General features: G+C 56.4%; 5 protein-coding genes across 5 annotated transcripts; 3 read left to right on the forward strand and 2 right to left on the reverse strand.

Annotated features, from left to right (window-relative positions):
- Positions 1–806: 806 nt before the first annotated feature.
- Positions 807–4,933, forward strand: BBK36DRAFT_1120857 (histidine kinase; the record flags this gene model as incomplete). Its single annotated transcript, XM_024890751.1, has 4 exons — positions 807–2,484; positions 2,549–2,881; positions 2,945–4,097; positions 4,162–4,933. 4 exons carry the CDS (start codon positions 807–809, stop codon positions 4,931–4,933), a joined length of 3,936 nt encoding a protein of 1,311 aa, XP_024749312.1.
- Positions 4,934–6,508: 1,575 nt separating this feature from the next.
- Positions 6,509–7,563, forward strand: BBK36DRAFT_1169670 (eukaryotic translation initiation factor 4E; the record flags this gene model as incomplete). Its single annotated transcript, XM_024895347.1, has 3 exons — positions 6,509–6,697; positions 6,893–6,964; positions 7,075–7,563. 3 exons carry the CDS (start codon positions 6,509–6,511, stop codon positions 7,561–7,563), a joined length of 750 nt encoding a protein of 249 aa, XP_024749313.1.
- Positions 7,564–8,281: 718 nt separating this feature from the next.
- On the reverse strand, positions 8,282–10,329 carry BBK36DRAFT_1120355 (acetyl-CoA synthetase-like protein; the record flags this gene model as incomplete). Its single annotated transcript, XM_024890686.1, has 3 exons — positions 8,282–9,559; positions 9,649–9,953; positions 10,083–10,329. 3 exons carry the CDS (start codon positions 10,327–10,329, stop codon positions 8,282–8,284), a joined length of 1,830 nt encoding a protein of 609 aa, XP_024749314.1.
- Positions 10,330–14,329: 4,000 nt separating this feature from the next.
- Positions 14,330–14,899, forward strand: BBK36DRAFT_1100721 (bola-like protein; the record flags this gene model as incomplete). The annotated part of the gene is made up of 3 exons (XM_024889148.1): positions 14,330–14,443; positions 14,546–14,652; positions 14,725–14,899. Coding segments are annotated over 3 exons (396 nt in total), but the record flags the coding sequence as incomplete, so codon positions are not given.
- A 1,414-nt stretch (positions 14,900–16,313) lies between these two features.
- Positions 16,314–18,734, reverse strand: BBK36DRAFT_1120724 (hypothetical protein; the record flags this gene model as incomplete). The annotated part of the gene is made up of 3 exons (XM_024890734.1): positions 16,314–16,473; positions 16,918–17,024; positions 17,127–18,734. The coding sequence occupies 3 exons, from the start codon at positions 18,732–18,734 to the stop codon at positions 16,314–16,316; spliced, it is 1,875 nt and encodes a 624-aa protein (XP_024749316.1).
- Positions 18,735–19,811: the final 1,077 nt, after the last annotated feature.

Consider the following 19,811-nt stretch of genomic DNA (forward strand, 5'->3'; position numbering starts at 1 on the left):
TCGCCCTTCCGCAACTCCATCGCCGTCCCGCCAGGCCAGCCGGATCTTTCCCCCACGACTCGCCTTGCCAGGCCGGCACTTGGCCCTCCTGCGTCCGCGTTGTCCTGTCCGTCCGTCCTGCCGCTCGCCTTTTAACTTGGAGCCACTCCCACTGCCCGGTTCACGACTCCAGGAAGACGCCTATCCAGCCATCGAATGGGTGGAGCCCGAGATCTGCAATATACCACGCCATTGCGATACCGGCATAGCTTCGTCAAGTAAAAGCAGCACTAACGCATCGAGTCGTGGGTTGCCGTGCTTCTTTAGGATTCCTTCTCCTTTGTCTCCGTACCTGCGACTGCTCCAGCCCTGCCCGCCAGACTCCCTCCCTCCCTGTCGAGCTGGACTTTTCCCAGCTTGTGCTTGCTTCCGAGTGAGCCTGGCCAGGCTTTACCATCTTCACCAACCCGGCCGCCATCCTCGACCTGCTTCTCCAGACCGTCTCGACAGAAGAAGCAGTCTTCGAGTTGCTGGTTCTGAGGCTCGACGGCGGATTCCACCCGCTGCTGCCTTTGGATCGCCATCCGAGCCTCCTCGTGCGCATCTCTCCCTATGCGTGGAATGACCACGATATGACGTCCCTGGGAGATGCTCATGAGAGCAGCCAGTCTCGAACCTCACAGTCTGTTCCAGCTTCCGCCTCTGCTACCTCTTCCGCCGCCCACAATGCCCCGCGAGGTCCGCCGGACCTCGACCTCGACCTCGACCTTCACCTGGGAGCATCTGACATGCAAGATCGAGCGTCGCCCAAGATGGCCTCGGCAGACATGAGCAGCCATGCCGAGCAAAGTCCCCGCTCTCTGGGTGGCGGACGCTTCCTCAGAGACCCTGGAGATGGCGTCCGTTCCAAGTCTCAGAGCCCATTTCGACTCTCCATGCCTTCAATATCGCCCGGCCAGGTTGCCTTCTCCGCAATGCAATACCTGCCGGTCCCTGTCATCATCCTCAACAGCCTCAAGACTGTTGTACTCGCTAATGAGGCCATGGGAAGGATGCTCGGTGTCATCTCTGATGATATGAGTGATGAAGATGTGTCGGTTGTGATGGACAAGCTGCGCGGCCAGACCCTTTCCCAGGTGGGCATCGACATGATACAGGATGGTCGCCCCGTATGGGTTACCTGGGAAGCTTTTCTAGACACCTTGGTCACTGAGGTCGGTGTACGACCACCAGCCTCGAATCAGCAACGACGACCGTCCCATTTCGAAGGTGGCGACGCCACCCCAACTGCTACCGTGGCCCTTGATCAGGTGAATGAACGGCCCAAGCCTATCGAGCGACCGACTCAGGATGCGACGGTAGAGGTTATAATTACGAGAAAAGACATCACCAAGACCACCTTCAACAGCCGGTACAAGTCGAAAGAATCCGAATACCATGCCTATGCGAAGATGATCATTACAATCTGGGAGGTTGAAGACAGACAGACCTTTTTCACTCTGACCTTCACTAACACCCAGTCCGCTCCGTCGATGCCCGTCAGCGGCAGAAGAGCCATCGCTCGATCCAGCATCCTCGAAGCTGTCGACAAAAAGTCCATCACCACCTCGAACCCGTCGTCTGTCGCCTCTAGCCGAGACTCTACCTCGCCCTTGTTCTACAGCCCGGGCGTCATCACCATGTCTTCAAGCCCGTTCCCTCCCATGGGACCTCCGACCATTGCTTCTCATTCGCACACAAGCACCCCCTCGGTGCTGCAGAAGATGATTAGGATGAAGGATGCCCTCATCGACAGTACGCAGATGCCCGTCGTCGCCATATGGAAAGATGGCAGCGTGATTTTTCCGAACAAGGCTGCGAGGCAGCTCTTCCCCGTCGACGCCGATCTCGACTCGGCCAGCGACGGGTTTCATCTGCTACCCAAGTGGAAGGTGTGGAACGAAGACTTTACAAGGCAGCTGGATGTCAGCGAGTATCCAATCTCCATTCTGCTTCGGACAGAGACGCCCTTTGCCAGTAAGCGAATAGGCATGTACGCACGCGACGGACGGAAGATTATCTTTGACGTGCTGGGAGAAGGCATATATGACGACACTACGCACGAGTTCCTCGCTGGCGTTGTCACTGGCCGCGATGTGACAATGATGAGGGAAGAGATCACCCACATCAAGGAGCGTGACGAGGAGCGCTTCAAGGCCATATGCGATGCTATGCCCCAGCTAGTTTGGACGGCACGCCCTGATGGGACCCCCGACTTTTTCAACACCAGATGGTATGCGTACATGGGCTTGAACCGCCAACAGTGCGTTGAAATAGACTGGCAAGCCTCCTTCCATCCCGACGATAGAGCCGAGGCTCTTGCCCGCTGGAATCGCTCTGTGCAAACCGGAGATGCCTTTGTCATGGAATACCGCTGTCTTAGCAAGGCCGGCGAGTGGCGGTGGTTCCTTGGCCGTGCCCTTGCCGTACGCGACAAAGAAACGGGCGAGATTGAGAAGTGGTTCGGTACGTTGAGGTCTATGAGAGGAAGACTGTGCGGCTACGAAGCTAATCACTTGAGATTCAACAGGAACCTGCACCGACATCCACGAGAGCATGCAGACGAAACTGAGTGCTAAGCGTACTCGTCAGCAGCTGCTCAGCGTCATTGCTCACTCGCACGTCACCATTTTTACTGTTGACCCCGATCGCCGCGTTACGATGCTGGAGGGCGCCTTGATATGGAACAGCGCTTCTGAAGAAAACCATGAAAAGAGCAGGTGGTATGTTGGAGAGAACATGTACACCGTCTTCAACCGGATCGCCGAACGAGCGTCTGACAGGGAACGCCCAACATGGCTTCGGCCGATTGAGGACATTCTCGAGGGACGGAGCAACGAGGATGTAAAGGAACACGGACTCCGTAAGTTTTCATGAACCGCTAGCTGTTCGGGAAATACATGGCGGACTAACTTATGCGTTGCAGATGACCGCTGGTATCGAACACGGTTCCACCCAATGCTGGGGAAAAAGACCAAAGACGGCATGCCTACCAAGGAGACGTGTATTGAAGGAGTCATTGGCGTTATAATGGATGTTACCGAGCTCAAGGTGAGAGGAGAAGCCTTGCGGGAGCAATCCAAGGAGAAGCGACGCGCAATGGCAAACGAGGCTGCTGCCAAGGAGGCGACAAGACTGAAAAGCCAGTTCCTCGCCAACATGTCTCACGAGATCAGGACGCCCATCACCGGAGTTCTCGGCATGGCAGAGCTGCTGGGCGATATGGAGCTGACCAAGGAGCAGCGCGAATATGTCGACAATATCCAAAGCTCCGCTACGTCGCTACTCACGGTGATCAATGATATCCTGGATTTTTCAAAGGTGGAATCCGGCCGCCTGGACATTGAAGAAGTCCAGTTCTCCCTCTCACACATCGTGCAGGATGTGAGGAAGATGCTCAAGTTTGCCGTCGAGCGGAAGAATCTGGATTTCCTATCTGATGTTGGAAAAGACATTGCCAACGAACGGATCGTCATTGGCGACCCCGGCAGGCTGCGGCAGATCATTACCAATCTTCTCACAAACAGCATCAAGTTTACGAACCAGGGATATGTGAGGTTCTCGGTTCTCAAAGAGCGCGAGACAGCTGATACAATCGAGGTTCGATTCGTCATTGAAGACTCCGGAATTGGCATTGAGGAGGAGGTAAAGAAAAAGCTCTTCAAGCCCTTCAGCCAAGGAGATGCGTCCACTGCTCGCAAGTTCGGAGGGACTGGGTTAGGGCTTACTATATGCAAGAATTTGCTGGACCTGATGAATGGTCGCATCACGCTGGAGTCGAATGTGGGATCAGGAACCAAGGCAACGTTTTGGATCCCCTTCATGAAGCCCACGGAGGCCAGAGCTCCCACACTGGCGGAACCTGGCGCTATTCCCGACCGACTTCAGTCTGAGCTGAGCCTATCATGCAATAGTTCAGAGCATGAACAGTTGGCGGCTTCGCAGGGCTCAGATGGCATGGCGAGCGGCTCTGGCGCCAAACCACGTTGGCCCGTATCTACGCGGACGCCCCCTCCAGCTGAGCAGGAGCTGCCCCTGTCCGAACGATCAAAACTGCACATCTTGGTAGTCGAGGACAAGTAAGTGTTACGCAGTGATACTCATGATCATATCGTTTGTCCAGTTATTAACATCTGCAACTAGCCCGGTAAACCAGAAGATTGCCACGCGTACCATTGGAAAACTTGGCTTTCAGGTGTCTGCCACTTGGAATGGCAAAGAAGCGCTGGACTACATGATTAGCGCCTCAAAGGGCGAGAAGAAAATGCCAGACATCATCTTGATGGACGTGCAGATGCCCATCATTGATGGCTACAAGTGCACCCATCTTCTTCGACATCATCTTCCATACAAGAGCCTGGTTCAGCATGTGCCCATTGTGGCCATGACTGCGTCAGCAATCCAAGGAGACCGCGAGAAATGCACAAAAGCCGGCATGGACGACTACCTCCCAAAGCCGGTGACGATGAAGGTGCTGGAGAGGATGCTGGTCAGATGGTCGCTGACACGACGTCGCCCGCAATCGGAGCCGCCAGCTTCTGATTGCTCCGAGATGGGCGAGCATTGCGACAATGCCGATATCCCACACCTCGGCATTGATGAAAGCGATCCATCTCCCCTGTCAGCGTCTGAAGAACTTCGCGCAAGCCCAATAACGCCCCGGCCACTTACGGTCAACGGAGGAGAGGAGGAGCCCTCGCCGTTTGAGCAGGCCATTGCGGTTGAAATGTCGCCCCAGGTTCGCCGGCCTGAAGGCGAGCAGGAATGGTCGAACATGCTTCATGGTACGAAGCTCATTGATGCGGCGGGAGGCGTACCGGCCGACCTCCGCAAGAATTCTCTTCCCGAGTCGGGAGCAGGAGAAGCTCTGACTGAGGAGAATGTCAACAAGCTGGAGAACGGGACACCAAGATGAGTCGTCTCGCGGCTGTCTTCTCTTCCCTGATGCTTTCTATTTCCGAGCTCACTTTTTTCACGAAGAAAAGCTTTGGAATTTCTGGTTGAAACAAAAAGCGAATTCCCCATTCAGCTATGCGCATCACTCACTCTGTAAGACGCTGAATCTCACGATTACGACTTTTTTTTTTCCTGCGACTCTATTTCTGTCTTTCTTTCTTTCTCTCTTTCTTCGAATTACGCTATGTCTGCTCCAAGGGTGGCGTTTGATAGGAAAACGGGTTGAACATTTTTGGGTTTAAAGGGACAAGGACAGCATATGCACAGGGACTGGTGTCATGACGATTCAAGTACAGGAGAATCATCACGAGCAGGGTGTTTCTAGCCCAGGAACAAGGAAAAGGGTGGATGGACATTGGGAAATGGATCTCTCTATGCTTCTTTTGTGGTTCATGTTTCCTATTTGCTTTGATTGTATTTTCATGCGGAGCGATGTCTTTGCCCTTTTCCCTTGATAGATTGGGAGATGGAAGGACGTGAATATTCTGGGATGATGGTACATATATGGAGCCGGGATGAGCACATATACCTACTGGATGGGAGGATGATTTGCTGAGCCTGTCATGGGCAGTGTATCTATGCTTGAAGCTCGGGGCGAAATAGGTAGAGAGCCATACATACCTACCTTGGGCATATCACACATACTACTACTTACCTGTCGAGGTTTTCTAGAGCTTCTCCTGGACTCGGGTGGCTTATCTAAAGTGTGAGTCAAGACTATTAAGTCGAATCAGGAGGCCATGATCTCAGAGTTTGGCTTGTAAGATGTCATGGGATCGAGGTTCAGGGCTGGGTTATGAATCTGTAACGGATGCCCATCAGACGATACCATGTACAGAATACCCAGGCCACGTAGGAAATGAGGAGACGTGGCAGGTACATGTACTTTGGCCTCGCGTCAAACTTCCACTCAACAACTTTTGCCTCGTATTTTAGGCCAACTTTCCTCCGCGGCGCAGATGAGGCTTCCTTTTAGCGGCATGCTTAGACGTGACATTTTTTTCCCCCAGCACCGATTGAAGCTTTGGCTCACACTTGACGACAGTTTTGCCTGGCGCAAATCCGGACGACAAACGAAGAAGCGAACAAGAAGAAGGAAGAAAGGCCATCGCCACCTTCATTGATCCTCTTCTTTATCACTCATCGATCCTTCTTCACAGCAAACAGCAGGAGGAGCAATCCAACAGAGACTCTTGATCCGTCGCCACCACCGCAGGACTTTTTCCCAAACTCTTTTATCACTCTCTTGCCTACCTTAACTTAACCTTAGGTGTCGCTTTTTTCCCCTGCATCCCACCCACCAACCGCTGCTGCCCCGCGATTTTTCTCGAATCCCGCCTTCTCTGAAAAAAAGCATCGAGCTTTTCTTCACCCTTCTCTCTTATTCTCCCTCCGGCTTTTCTTCGACTTTTCCTTCGAACCTCGTCACTTTTTATTCATCACCAACAGCTGCGAACGCTTTTCGACGCCCAACGAGTCTTTGGAAAAATCTACAACAAACACAATGGCTAGCGCAGCTGTCGATGCGACAAACATGGACCAGCAGGTCGACCTCAACACGATCCCCATCTCCCCCAACGGCGACGAGCACGCGGGCGAGACCAAGGAGAACAAGGACGACGGCAAGCCGGTGACCGTGTTCCATGACAAGGATAACTTCACTGTCAAGCACCCTCTCCAGAGCAAGTGGACTCTGTGGTTCACCAAGCCTCCGAGCGGAAAGGTATGGAGCAATCCTTTTTTTTTTTTTTCCAGTTGATGGCACCCGGGGAAGGTGGCGGGGGCTGGCGGGCTGGCTGGCAAGAGGTGGAAGAGGGAGGCATCGTGTTGAGCTGGCGAGCCTGTGACGCGGGTTGGGGGGGAGGGGTAGTGCGTTGATTGAGGAGACTGGAGCTAATATTCTGTGTGTGCTTTATAGGGCGATAACTGGAACGACCTGTTGAAGGAGGTCATTACTTTTGATTCCGTGGAGGAGTTTTGGGGTGTCTACGTAGGTCCATCCTCGCTCGCAAACTGAAATGCGCGCACATGACAGCAGCGAAGAAGTGCCGACTCTTCAATGCCGTGTGTTTTCACCCTGCTGACTTTTGCATTGCGCAGAACAACGTTGCTCCTGTTTCAGAACTTGCGCTCAAGTCCGACTACCATCTGTTCAAGGCTGGCGTGCGTCCTGAGTGGGAAGACCCCCAGAATAAGCATGGTGGCAAGTGGTCCTACCAGTACAAGGACAAGCGCAACGTCGACGTCGACCGCCTCTGGCTCCAAGTCATGATGGCCGCTATTGGCGAGACGCTCGAGGAAGAGGAGGATGGCGAAGTCATGGGAGTGGTTGTCAACGTGCGCAAGGGCTTCTACCGTATCGGTGTCTGGACTCGCACCATTGGCAAGAGCATTCCCGGACGAGGCGACGGAGACGTTGCTGGCGGCAAGGGCCGAAGCAACGAGAAGGGCAAGGAGATCCTCATGAACATTGGTCGCAGGTTCAAGGAGACGCTGGAGCTCCCTGCCAACGAGCAGATTGAGTTTTCAGGCCACACCGACAGCGCTCACGCCGGCAGCACCCGAGCCAAGGCCAAGTATGTCGTGTAAATGGTTTGAAGAGAGACTACAATGATTGGACGAAACACGGACCGCATCAGCTACACCCACCTACCTCAACCATATATCCATAACACATACCCCGGTCTCTCCAGCTCAAGGCCTTTTCATGCTGAAATGGAGGCTGGTCAGAGACATGATTTACTCATTTTCCTTTGTCGGATTTGGTCCGGGGGCTTCGCATGGCAAGGCTTGGACTCGGCTTCTCGGGGCAACTAATGGCTGTGGAACGATGGCATCCTTTTCACATTACCGATGGCGTTGGCTCTGGCGCTCTCGTTTCTGTGCTTTGTGAAACCTGTCAAGGAGCCGCGCCAGACGAGGGTGTACGGCGGATGGGGACGAGACGGGGAGGAATCCTCTTACAAAAATAGATGTTTGATGTTCAGACCAAGAATGCTCTGCTATTTCTACTCTTATGCATCTATTCTCTTTCTTATTCAAGACATTTCTACCACCTTGTGTACTGCGTGAGGAATCCATGTGACAGAGGTACTGGGTTTTGTTTTATTCTCATCTTCTTTTCTTTTTTCGTGTCCATGTACAAAGACGTGGTGTTTACCTACCACTATCTATGCGGCTCTACCATCTCCGTGTCTGACGACTAGTTGACAAGAACGATGGCAATCAACAATAGCGAAAGGCAATAGCGAGAGTGGAGAGCGGGAATGTCTTGGGTGAGATATAGAAGAGGCGAGCAAGAGTGTGTTTACGCAGCTTCATCGCCACTGTGCTCATCGGCAAAGACGGCGCTCACAAGCTGCTTCTTGTTGATCTTGCCCATGGCGTTGCGCGGGATGGAGTCGACGACCTTGAGGACCTGCGGGATCTTGTAGTTGGCGAGCCTGGGCTTGAGGGCGCGGCGCATGTCGAGGGCGGACCACTTTTGCCCCTGGGGGACGGAGGCCGGGTCGAGGACGACGACGGCGCCGACCTTGTGGCCCCAGGAGCCGCTGGGGACGGCGACGACGGCGGCCTCGGCGACCTGCGGGAGGGAGAGGAGCTCGCGCTCGACCTCGAGGGCGCTGACCTTTTCGCCGCCCGTCTTGATGATGTCGGCGGACTTGCGGCCCTGGATGAAGTAGAGCGGGCCGTGGGCCCAGGGCTGGCGGAGGGCGTTGAGGCCCGCGGTGGGGACGGGGCGGCGGACGGCGACGTCGCCCGTCTTGAACCAGGGGCGGGGGTCGTCGTCGCCGGGGTCCGGGGCGGCGAACTCCTTGGCCGTGGCTTCGGGGTTGCGCCAGTACTCCCTGAAGATGGTGGGGCCGCGGAGCTGGATCTCGCCGGAGCGCTCGCGGCCGGTGGCCGGGTCGACGTCGTGGCCGGGGGGGATGACGGCGCCGGAGTCGACGTCGGCGAGGCGGGCCTGGACGGAGGGCAGGGGCCAGCCGACGGAGGCGTCGACGCGGTCGGCGAAGGAGAGGCCGCAGGAGAGGGCCATGCCGACCTCGGTCATGCCGTAGCGCTCGAGGAGGACGTTGCCGTTGCTGAGGGCGGCCCAGGCGGATTTCACGGGGGTGGGGAGGGCGGCGGAGCCGGAGATGTTGAGGCGGAGGTTCTGGGGGGAGACGGCTTCCCTGGAGGCGGCTTGGACGGCGGGGGGCAGGGATTTGTGGGAGGAGAGGAGGCGGCTGTAGATTGTTGGGACGGCGGTGAAGAAGGTGACTTTCTCTTTTGTGGTGGTTTGAGGGGATGATGATGATGATGATGATGATGATGTGTTGTTGTTGCCGTTGGTGGTGGGCGAGGATGAGGATGGGGGGAGGAAGGGTGCTGCGAGGCGGTGCCAGACTGCGTCCGCGTTGAAGGGGAACATGAATTCGATGGAGGAGCCGGCGATGAGGGGGGTGAGGATGGCGTTGACGACGCCGTGGATGTGGTGCAGGGGGAGGAGGTGCAGGAGGTGGTCTGCGGGAGAGTATTCCCATGCTTCATGGAGGGAGCGGGCCTGGGCGGTTAGGACGGACTGGGGGAGCAGGACGCCTTTCTGGAGATTTTTCCAAAGAAGTTAGAATACACACTATGAAGAGAGAGCATATGTGAAAAGAGTTTACGAGGCATGGGGGGGTTTCTTACCGGCTTGTTGGTCGTGCCCGAGGTGTAGAGCATGAGGCCTGCCTGGCCCGGGTTGAGGTCGTCTTCCAGGGGGACATGCTCGCCGTCTGCGACTGCGCTTTCGACGTGCTTGGGCATCTCCACGTAGGTTGGCTTGGACGTCAGGTCCGCGGCCAGGAGCTGCTGGGCCTTGGAGGCGAACTTGGGCGACGAGACGAGGAGCGAGGCCTCGCTGTGGTTGACGACATACTCCAGCTCGGGGACGGGGAAGGCTGGGGAGAGCGGCACGGCTATGGCGCGGGCGGCGAGGATTGCCAGGAAGGTGACTGTTTTTGTGGGAATGACGAGGACATGTGATATCAGCGAATGTTTTATTCTCGTGTACGAGGAACGATACGAAAGGGTGCATTAACACGATTGATGAAGGACATGGTTTCCTTGGGATAATCGCTCACCTACGTAGTCGTAGCTATTCTCTACCAGAAAGGCGACCCTCTCGCCGTCGAGATCCTCGCCGTGGCCCCTCCCACGCGCCTCGAGCAGCCGGCCCCGGGCTCGGCGCACATCGCCCAGCAGCTGGCCGTAGGCGAAGCGGCGGCCAGACAGCGAGTGGACCACGGCGAGGGAGGCGGCGTCGTGCCGGGCCACGGCTTCGAAGACGGGCAGGCGAGGCAGGGCGGCGGCGGCGGCAGCTGCAGACATGGTGGACGCCATCCTCATGCTAGCGTAGTAAGACGAGGAGGAGGAGGAGGAGGATGAGAGAGCAGCATGATGGAGAGGGAGCGAGGGGGAGTGGGAAGAGGGTGCAGAAGGAGGAGGGGCCCCGCAGGGCCGGCAAGGAAGCAGAAGCAGAGAAGAGGGGCCATGCGAGCGAAGGCGGGAGGAGGAGGCCGAGGCGAGGCGGCGCAGGGCTGGTGAGAAGATCATCTGGAGAGGGTGGGATGTGGGCGGTTGAACGAGGATTGAGGTTGGATTATGGCCCTGGGGTTACCGTTGTATGCCTTCAAGGAACTACCTTGGGGAGATGCTGCTGCTGTTGTCGATGGGCGCTCTTCGAAGCAGCGCGAGAAGTGCTTGACACAACTCGTGCTACTCAGTATCTATGGCCGGCCAGTGAACCCAGCACGACAGAGAGAGGCAGACGGAGCAGACAGGGCAGAGAGGGGTAGTAGTAGAAGCAACTCCAGAGACAAGGGGGGGTGGACATGCGGCCTCGTTTCCGGCCGTCGCGGTTGTTTCGCTGCTGCTGCGAGTGACGAGTCAAGCAGCCGTTCGGGAGTGAACCCACGATCGGGACAGTGTTGCTGGTGCTGATCTGGACTGATTGGGCGTTTGGCGCTGATGCCGATGCTGATGCCGGCCGTCGATGTTTGTTGGTGGTTTGACGGTGATGGTTCATGGAAGTTGTTCGGCTTCAATTTTTGGCACCCACCAGCTACTAGACTACCTAAGGTACCAGGTCACCCGCGGCCTCTTGATCCGGGTCGGCTCAGGCGTTAGACGAGCCGCCGGAACGTCGGGCCAAGGGCGCCGTTGCCGGGAAGGGCAGGCCAGCGCTGTTTCTGGCGGCGGCTTCTACGGGTTCCAGCGCTGTTTCAGTGAGCGCAGGCCGCTAGAACAGACTGGATCCATGGATGGAAAGCCGGGAGGATTGATCCGGCTTCGTTCACATCGGACGGTTGGACCAATATCGAAGCACAGGTGATACGTTATGGGATCTTCAGGACGGGGTTGCACGGCAGCACATCGATAATACATAGTCCATGGTACTTGGACACACACCAGAGCACGCCAGGCCTGACCGTTGTGTGTGTCATGTTGCACAAGGACACGGCAGATGGGACGATGATGACTTGATCAATGGTCATGGACAATAGGAAGAAGGGATGGGCTGCTGGAGATTGGACCAGGCTGGCAGGGACCGAGGCAATGGATGGACGCAACGATCCCAAAGTCGGTGGGCTGCGGAACCAAACAGGCGGGATAAAAATGTCACAAAAAGGCGGAGAGCGAAAAAAGAGAGAAAAAGAACACCTAAGAGAAGCACTCCTTGACTGGGCTGGCCCCCCCCATGCCCACGCGGGAGAAGAGGTGAGTGAGAGTGTGTGTGAGCGGGGACCGCCACTTTTTGGTAGCAGACAGGGGTGTTGCAAGGCAATAGGGCGGTCACTGGAAAGAGGAGTGAGCAAGCATGGGGCCAACCAGCATCCCGACTTTTGCCAGAAGATCTGCTGTCAGTCAGTGAGTCGCTTCTGTCACGTTTCCGTTCGGCGGTGGTTCTTTTCTTTTTTTTGCGGGTTTTTGGCGACCCGGCGGGCTGGAGACGGTCAGGGGGGCCGGAGGGGGTTCAGGGAGTGAGTAAGAAGAGGAGGGGACTGACTGAGTGACTGACTTGTGTGCATCGCTGGATCTTGGGATGATGCTACCTTGCGGATCACGGCGAGGGTGACACGGGGCTTTCTGGTTGCACGGAGCCGTTGCAACTTGACTGGGACGAGTATTGGATGTCTTGGTAGATGACAAGCTGCTGTAGACGGGATGGATACACGTCGAACCAAGAGCAATCTCGGAGGCCGAGACGTAAAAAGAGTTGTCACATTTTCTTCGTTGATACCCTCATGTAAGGGAGACGGCGAAGAGCAGCAACAGAATAGACTAATATCCGCCTCTTCTAGTTGCAGATGGACGGCGAATTACCAAGGCACTCCCTTGCCAGGCATCTCAGCTACAACTGCCAATAGACGCCGGGGAGATTGAAGCACATCGCATCATGCACCTGAGATGAACAGCAGCGTCCAATGCCTGTCCTGTCCGCAACAAGGCCTGCCTGTACGCAGCACTCCTGAGAGAAATCTCCATCTGTTGCCCTCTTTCTCTCACTCCATTGCCTGCTCATCTGCTCCGGTGCCCCAACATTCTCTCTTCCCATGCTCCATGTCCATGTTCAATCTTCCATGCTACTACCAGTACTACTACTTGTACCTTGCCTATTACCTCCCAGTCTCTCTCCACCGCTCGCGTGGTTGCACCGCCAGAACTACCCCCCTCTTCCATTCTCTTTTTGACGGCCTTTGCATGTGTGTGGCACTGCATCTGTGCGTACCAAGTCATCAGGTATCTAATACTCCAAGGCACCGTCTGCCAATGGGCACAAGTATTACCGGCCCTGCTGATTCAAGTGCTTCGTACGAGTACGAGAGCCCGCACAATGCGACATCATCGCGGCTTCGATCGATGTGAGAGAGACGGTGGGCATGAGCTAAAAAGGGCGGTCTCCCAAATCCCGACCTGGTGGGTGGTGCGTGGCACGCCAGGCCCTGGTCCCGGCAGCAAATAAAAAGAAAAAAGCAACCAGCCCTGCAGGAGGCTCGCCCACCCCCTTGCCGATGGGACAGGCCGGCCTTGGCTCTGTGGACGGCTGAAGGAACATACATACATGGTCTTACAGGCAAAGCAAAGAGGAGGTGAAGGGACGCGGGAACAGTTGCGTTGCTGCGTCCAAGTGCTGTGCCGGAAGAGAGTACGCCAGAGAGGGCATCTTTGCTTGTTGTGGGCGGATCCGGGCGATCCATCAAACAGTGTTGGGTATCTATCGATCTGTGCAGTTCATGTTTGGAGCTCACCAAGTGATCGGTATCGTGCCTTGTCTCAGCGCCCGTCATGATGGCGGGTTTGGGCATTGGCTTGCTCGTGCCGGCTCCTGTCACGACTCGGCCGCCTCGTACAGCTCCCTGCCTCCAGCCGTGGCTCGCAAGCAGCAGCCAGCAGGCCACGGCTTGCTTTCCCTTGGGCCGTCGAGACAGATTCCTGTACATCCAGCAATCTTTGGTTTATACGGTCAAGAAGTCTGGTGTCTGTCAGTGGTGGTGGCGCACTGCTAGTCTCCTCCCGAGTAGCACCATCCGATGTCTCCTGTTGCCCACGGCCCAATTATAGCATCAAGCACAAGACAAACGACATCGAGACAAAAGGAAGCAGAAAACCACCCAAGTCAACCCCCCATGCAGCCATTCGGGGGGGCGTGTGAGAAAGCCCAGAACATGAATCCTTCTGCTGCGTTGCCCCCTTTCTCTTCTTCTGCTTCTTCTTCCTCCTCCTCCTCCTCCTCCCCCCCTGGCCTGGTGCAACCACTTGCAACCCGCGAAGATGCAGCGCTGGAACCACGCCCAGCGTCCAGGTCCAGGAACCCGCCGCTTCCCCCCCTCGTCACCGCTCCATGGTTCCCGGGGCCTGCCAGCGCCCTGATTGGATCGCCGCCACTCTGGGAGGAGTCATGCATGCCGCACTTGTTGCTTCTTCTCACCGACTTCACCGAATCTCGCGCCTTGTTTGCCCATGAGACGATAACATACAAGTAGTGCCTTGCTGCTGCTCTTTTCTCTCGAGTCTGCCCGCCCGGCTCAGGACCGTCTTTGTTCTTTACTTTACTTTGCTCTCCACTCTCTCTCCTCCTTGGATCTCTTCTACATAAATCACCCACGCCGTCCTGCGTCTTGCCCACCAAGCAGCCACTTCTTTCATCCACCGCTGGAAAAAAAAAAAATCTCGATTCTGCCGGCTCATACACCCGCGACCGCCTCTCCATCCGCAGCTTCACACCAAGTCTCGTGATTTCCGCCTGCCGCACCAGGGACCGCCCAGCAGAGCCTCAACCAGCTCCACTAACAACGACGCATCTCGACTTTTTTTTTTTCTTCTTCTTCCTTCTCACTCCGTCACCATGTTCCGGCGATACGCTCTCGGCTTCTCCAACGTGAGCCGTCAACTTTCCACAATGGGCTCAGCAACACCCCTTGAAGATGCAATCCGCGCAAAGGTGTGTTTTCTTGCATCATCTCATCTTACCAAATTCATCCATCCATGCATCAACCTTTCTGTGTGAGGGCGCGCTGCTGACATCTTTTCCGCCCATCCACAGCTTACTGCGGCTCTCAGCCCGCTGACGCTGGAGATTTACAATGACTCGCACCTCCACTCCCACCACAAGGCCATGGCCGGCAGCACCTCCAAGGAGACGCACTTCCGGTAAGGCTCTTTCGGCTGCCGTCCGCCAGATCGGGTGGCATTGTTCGTATCGCTCTGACCAATTCCTCGCAGCCTCGTCATCATCTCCGATGTCTTCGCCACCAAGATGCAGCCCGCGCGGCATCGCATGGTCTACGCCCTGCTGCGCGACGAGATGGCCCAGGAGGGCGGCATCCACGCTCTGCAGCTGCGGACATTGACGCCCGAGGAGGAGCGGCGCCAGCAGAAGAAGAAGGCGGCTGAGGCTGCCGCCAAGGAGAAGCAGCGCGACGATGCCGCTGCTGCCGAAAAGGCCGAGTCCAAGACGGAATCCAAGACGGATTCGCCGGTTTCAAAGCGCGAGGCAGAGCCGACAGAAGCCTAGGTGCAGCGGGCCGCGACTTTGAATTCCTATGCTATGCCTCGTACTCGGTTCTCTCGCATCGACAACATTTTTTCCAGCTCTCCTCTCTGCAGCCTGATGTCGCACTGGCCCCCAAGCGGACAGGACCTACCATCCATCCTCTCTCTACCTTTGGATCAACGCAACGACTTTCCATTTTTAATGCTTACACGACACGTCATGATTTACATTTCTACCAATTTTTTTTTTATGAGAAAACCTCCATATCCGCCTTCTCGACGATTTTTTCTTTATTATTCGACGCCAGGTATCCAGACAGCAAATGGACATGAAGACGAATACAGAAACCCCTCAAGGGCCCCTTCGTTGGTGGCCATGGATCTTATCATTCGGCTTTTTGACACGCCGAGATGACACAAAAAACAGAAACCAACAAAGCAGAAAGAAAATTACCATGGGTGTTGCAGTATCGCTGTTGCTGTTGCTTTTTTTTTTTTTTTCAAACACAAAAGATTTTTTATTATTCATCCTTCTGGAATGAGACGGATTAGATGGTTCGCTAGTGCTCCTCAAGGAGCCTTTGTTTTATTTTGCTTCTTCGACGAGACTCTTGTCTATTCTTCTCTTATCTTCTTTCATCTTACTTTACTTTTTCATGACGAGGTTTCTTTGTTATTGATGATTCTTTGGTCGGTCGGGTTTTGATCTGATCTGATTTGATGAATACTCATGTGTTTGTGAATGGAAATGCATGCATCATGTCATGCTTCTTCTCGGACATGACACCTGTGTGTTTGACAGGCTTTTGGCAGGATGAATTAGACCAGATCATGAGACAGAGTTCAACACAAAATGCGAGAAAGGCGAGAGATACGAAATGGAAACATTCGTCTCTCCTCTATCTCCCCTTGTTCCCATTCTGAAGTGCCATTGTCATTGCATCCTTGAAGGGGGTATCATTACTCATTGTGGGATATTGTACACCCCGATCTTTCATCCAGAGCAAGGTAAGTAAGTAGTCATTAAAAACCGCCCCGGTATGCTATTTTGCCTTTGCTTTATCCAACCATCATTGTGTTTTGCTGTCATTCACTATGTGTCAGTCCAATTTGCTCGCTCGCATAAGTAAGTTATTCCATTTATACAAATCGTTTGAATCCAAACCCAGGTTCGCTCCCAATCTTTCTCCCGCACACACACACCCTTTATCAGTACCCAACACCCATTTGCTCTGTTCTTAACCCCCATTCTTATCACTTCATGAAAGCAATGAGACCATGAAAGCAATGAGACAAAATTAGGTTAGTTCAGTCCCCCATCAATCAAGCCCGCTCCCGATATGGCTCGTCGACGACGACGTAGCCTTCCTCCGGAAATGCTCCTTCAGCCGCGCCCGCTCCTCGGCCGATCTCTTGCGCGGCTTCGGAATCGGCCGGCTGGTGGTGGTGCTGCTTGTTGAGCTGGGCATGATGGGGCGGCTGCTGCTGCTCGAGATGGCGTGCTGTTGTTGTTGGATTTGTTCGGCGGCTGGGCGGTGGGGAGATTTCCGTTGAAGACGCTTGTTGGATGGCGTTGCTGTTGCTGATGACGATGGGGGAGGAGGAGGAGGCGCTGCGAAAGATACTGGGATGGGGGGAGGAGGTATGGGAGGGTTGGAGGAGGCGGCTTGGCGACGTTTGGGAGATTGGCGCTGGGGAAGCGTGAGTTGCCTGTGTGGTTGTTGCAGCTGTGGCTGCGGCTGTGGTTGCGGTAGTACAGATCTTGGTTGAGCCTGTGCTTCACGTGCGCGCGAGCGCTGATGTGATGGTGACCGCGATCGCGACCGTGACCGTGACCTCGGCCGCGGCCTTGCTTGCGACGGCGGCTTGGGCGGTAGAGGAGGTGTGTCGAAAGCATAGTCGTCGCTCCCCAGCTCGGGGGACGCCGGCCGCGGAGGCGGCGGAGGGGCTGCCCGTGACGGCGCCGGCAGGGATGGCGCTTCTCTCGTGGGAGGAGGCGGGCGAGGATGATGCCGCTCGGCTTGCGGCTCCTCGTCCGCAGTAATGTCCATGGCGCCGTCGCTGGTCGCAATGTCTATGACTTCCGGCTCATGTCTCCGCTCCCGCCGAGGCTGAGGCTCAGGCCTCCTGACCAGCTCCGGCTCCGGCTCCGGCTCCGGCTCCAGCTCCATTTCGATCCCTGGAAGAAGCTCCGGCTCTGACTCGGGGCTTTCCTCCGGCTGCTGCAGACTTCTGTCGAGTATGGCTTTGATCCTTGACGCTTCCTCAGGATATGCGTTCAGTACCAGGTCGATGTTGCCTGCATTCACACACATGCGGTTGAAGAGAATGGGGCCTTTAAGCATGTTGAACCATTCGAGCGCAGGCAATGGCTCCTGGCCAGGGCCGGCGTTCCGCACATATGGTAGAAAGCCGCTTGACCAGGCACGGATGAAGTCGTCGTACAGGTACTCGCGCATTCGCCGTTCCTCCTGGAGCATCCGCAGATAGACACAGGCCTGGATAAAGCTAAGCAGGTTACCGGAATGAACCGTGGTGTAATCGGGATACGTAGCGGTGAAAGCGCGATAGGGTGCCACGCGGTCACTGATGGATACATTGACTGCCGCCTGTATCCGATACAGCTGGTGCATGGGGGTTTGTCGGGACGGAGAGATCTCTCGGCTAATGGCGCCGTCGAGCTGGCCATACGTTCTGTGCTGCGAGGTAGCGTTTCTGGTAAAGTTGTGCGGAGGAGGCGGAGGCGGAGGAGGGGATGAATTCCTCTGCGCTCTCTCCTGCTCAAAGGGGGCTGGAGTATCCGAACTCGAGGAGAATGCGTCCTGGACGTTTGGCCCGGGCAATGACCGCATAGAAGGTCTGCGCGTGAAGGGGCCCGGGTTCGCCGCAGGCTCAGCAGCTCTCGGGCTGTTGTCCTCGCTAAAGGCGATCGGTTTCATGCGTCGCGACCGGCCGTGAGCGGGATCAGCTGGCACCACAGACGACTTTGGAGTTCCCGACGAAGTAGCGGCCTGCGGCTGCGCGCATGGGGGCGTATCCGTGGTGCTCGGCAGGCTTGTCACTAAGCTCGCGGGCTCCTGAGACGCCACTGCCTGGCGGATCACGGTGGCCACGCGATTGATTGGCGCCTCGCGAGTCTCCTGAGCTTGCGGGAGCTCCATCTCGAGATCCTCGGGCTCGCTGAGAGCCGACGGGTTCGGCGTGGCATGGAAGAGCGGCTGGCTGAGAACCTCGGAAACAGCCATATGCGCGGGGCTTGCGGGCGTCTCGTCGGGCGAATCGACATCGGACATTGCATCTTGCACGCGGCCTCTCGATCGATCCGGAGACGCCGGCCAGGACGATATGGGGACTTCCGGCGACGATGGCGGCGGACTGCTTGGCCTCACGGCCGTTGAGCCGGGGACATGTCCGTTCTGCCTGCCGCGGTCGTTGGCAGCAGAAGGACGAGGCAGTTCGGCGCTTTCTTCTTCGTCATCCTCCTCCTCCTCCTCTTCTTCTTCCTCTCGTTCTTCTTCAGGGTCCTCCTTCTCCGTCTCGCCCTGGAGGCGGATAAAGGCCTCTTTCAGCGTCTGCAGAACCTGCTTCGGCACCGTCGCCAGGCCCTGCCGCCCATCTTGGTCAACGGCCCACGAGTCCTTTCGCTCCAGCAGCGACTTCTGGTCCTTGGGGATGGTGCTGATGCTCCGGCGGCCCATCAGCTTGGCGACATCGTGGGCGGGGGACGTTGCGAGAGACATGGATGCTGGACGTGGCGGCGGCTTGTCAGGCTTCATATGATGCGGCTCGGGGGGCACATTGGCGCCGGCAGTAACAAAGAAGTTTGTCGGTATCAAGTGCCGAGTGACCGCCAGCCGATGCTCGACAGTCGCAAGTTCCGTCAGGCAAACGCGGCGAGTTTGTTGCGCGCTGGAAGGGCTCTCGATCCCATGACTCGGATGACAGGCACCATGCAAGCGAGCGGGACGTTCGCAAAACGCGGTCCAGGAATTTTTTTGGAGTTGAGGATTCGAGATCGCGTCGTTCCGGAGGTGGGGAGGCCACAGGCTTGCAGGGTGCTGGGATTGGCGAGATACAGCGCACGAGAGCGCTAACGGCCGGGGGATGTGCGGGCGGTTCCAGCGCACGGCCGGCGCATCGCAAGCACATCAATGTACCCAGTGACCAGCGGTCCAGACCGCAACGCCGCTGCCACCGCCGCCGTTGGCCTGCACGGGCCCAAGTACCCAGGTACGAGCCCTGCGCTTGCAGCGTTCGGTTCGGTTCTGATTATCGCGGCGGGTGCACGAGGACGATGCGAGCTCCAGCAGTGACACTATCAGGCATTATCCCATCATCTTTGCTCCAGCCAGTCTCCATCGTCTGCCATCACCAGCGCTGATTCCCGTCATCCTATTGCTTCTTTGTCCTACCATCGTCTCCCGCCTAGGCCGCGCGCAGCACTAGCTCCAGCTCCTCGTCAGGCATCTGCCAGATCGGGCGGTGCCTCGTTGCCTCCCAATCATTGACGACATTCGTGAGCCCCTCGCAGACGAGCTTCTGCCTGCATTTCCACCCGCATCTCCAGCCTTCTCTGCTCGCTGTCTCGCATAGTCCCGCCTGCAGCCTACACAACCCCTACATACCTACGCATACAGCCAGCAGATCCAGGTCCTGGTCCTGCGTGTATGTACCTACAGCGCCCCCGATAGCACGCAGAGTACTTGCGTGTCCGAGTTGCATGCCGGACTGACGTAGGGGCAGCGGCAGCGCACAAAAAGCTCCCCGCGGCTGCATCGCAGGAGCTTGGCTTCAGGTGTTGACGCAGCAGGCTCAAC

The sequence above is a fragment of the Trichoderma citrinoviride genome (assembly GCF_003025115.1).
Source record: "Trichoderma citrinoviride strain TUCIM 6016 unplaced genomic scaffold BBK36scaffold_8, whole genome shotgun sequence".
NCBI classification, from domain to species: domain Eukaryota; kingdom Fungi; phylum Ascomycota; class Sordariomycetes; order Hypocreales; family Hypocreaceae; genus Trichoderma; species Trichoderma citrinoviride.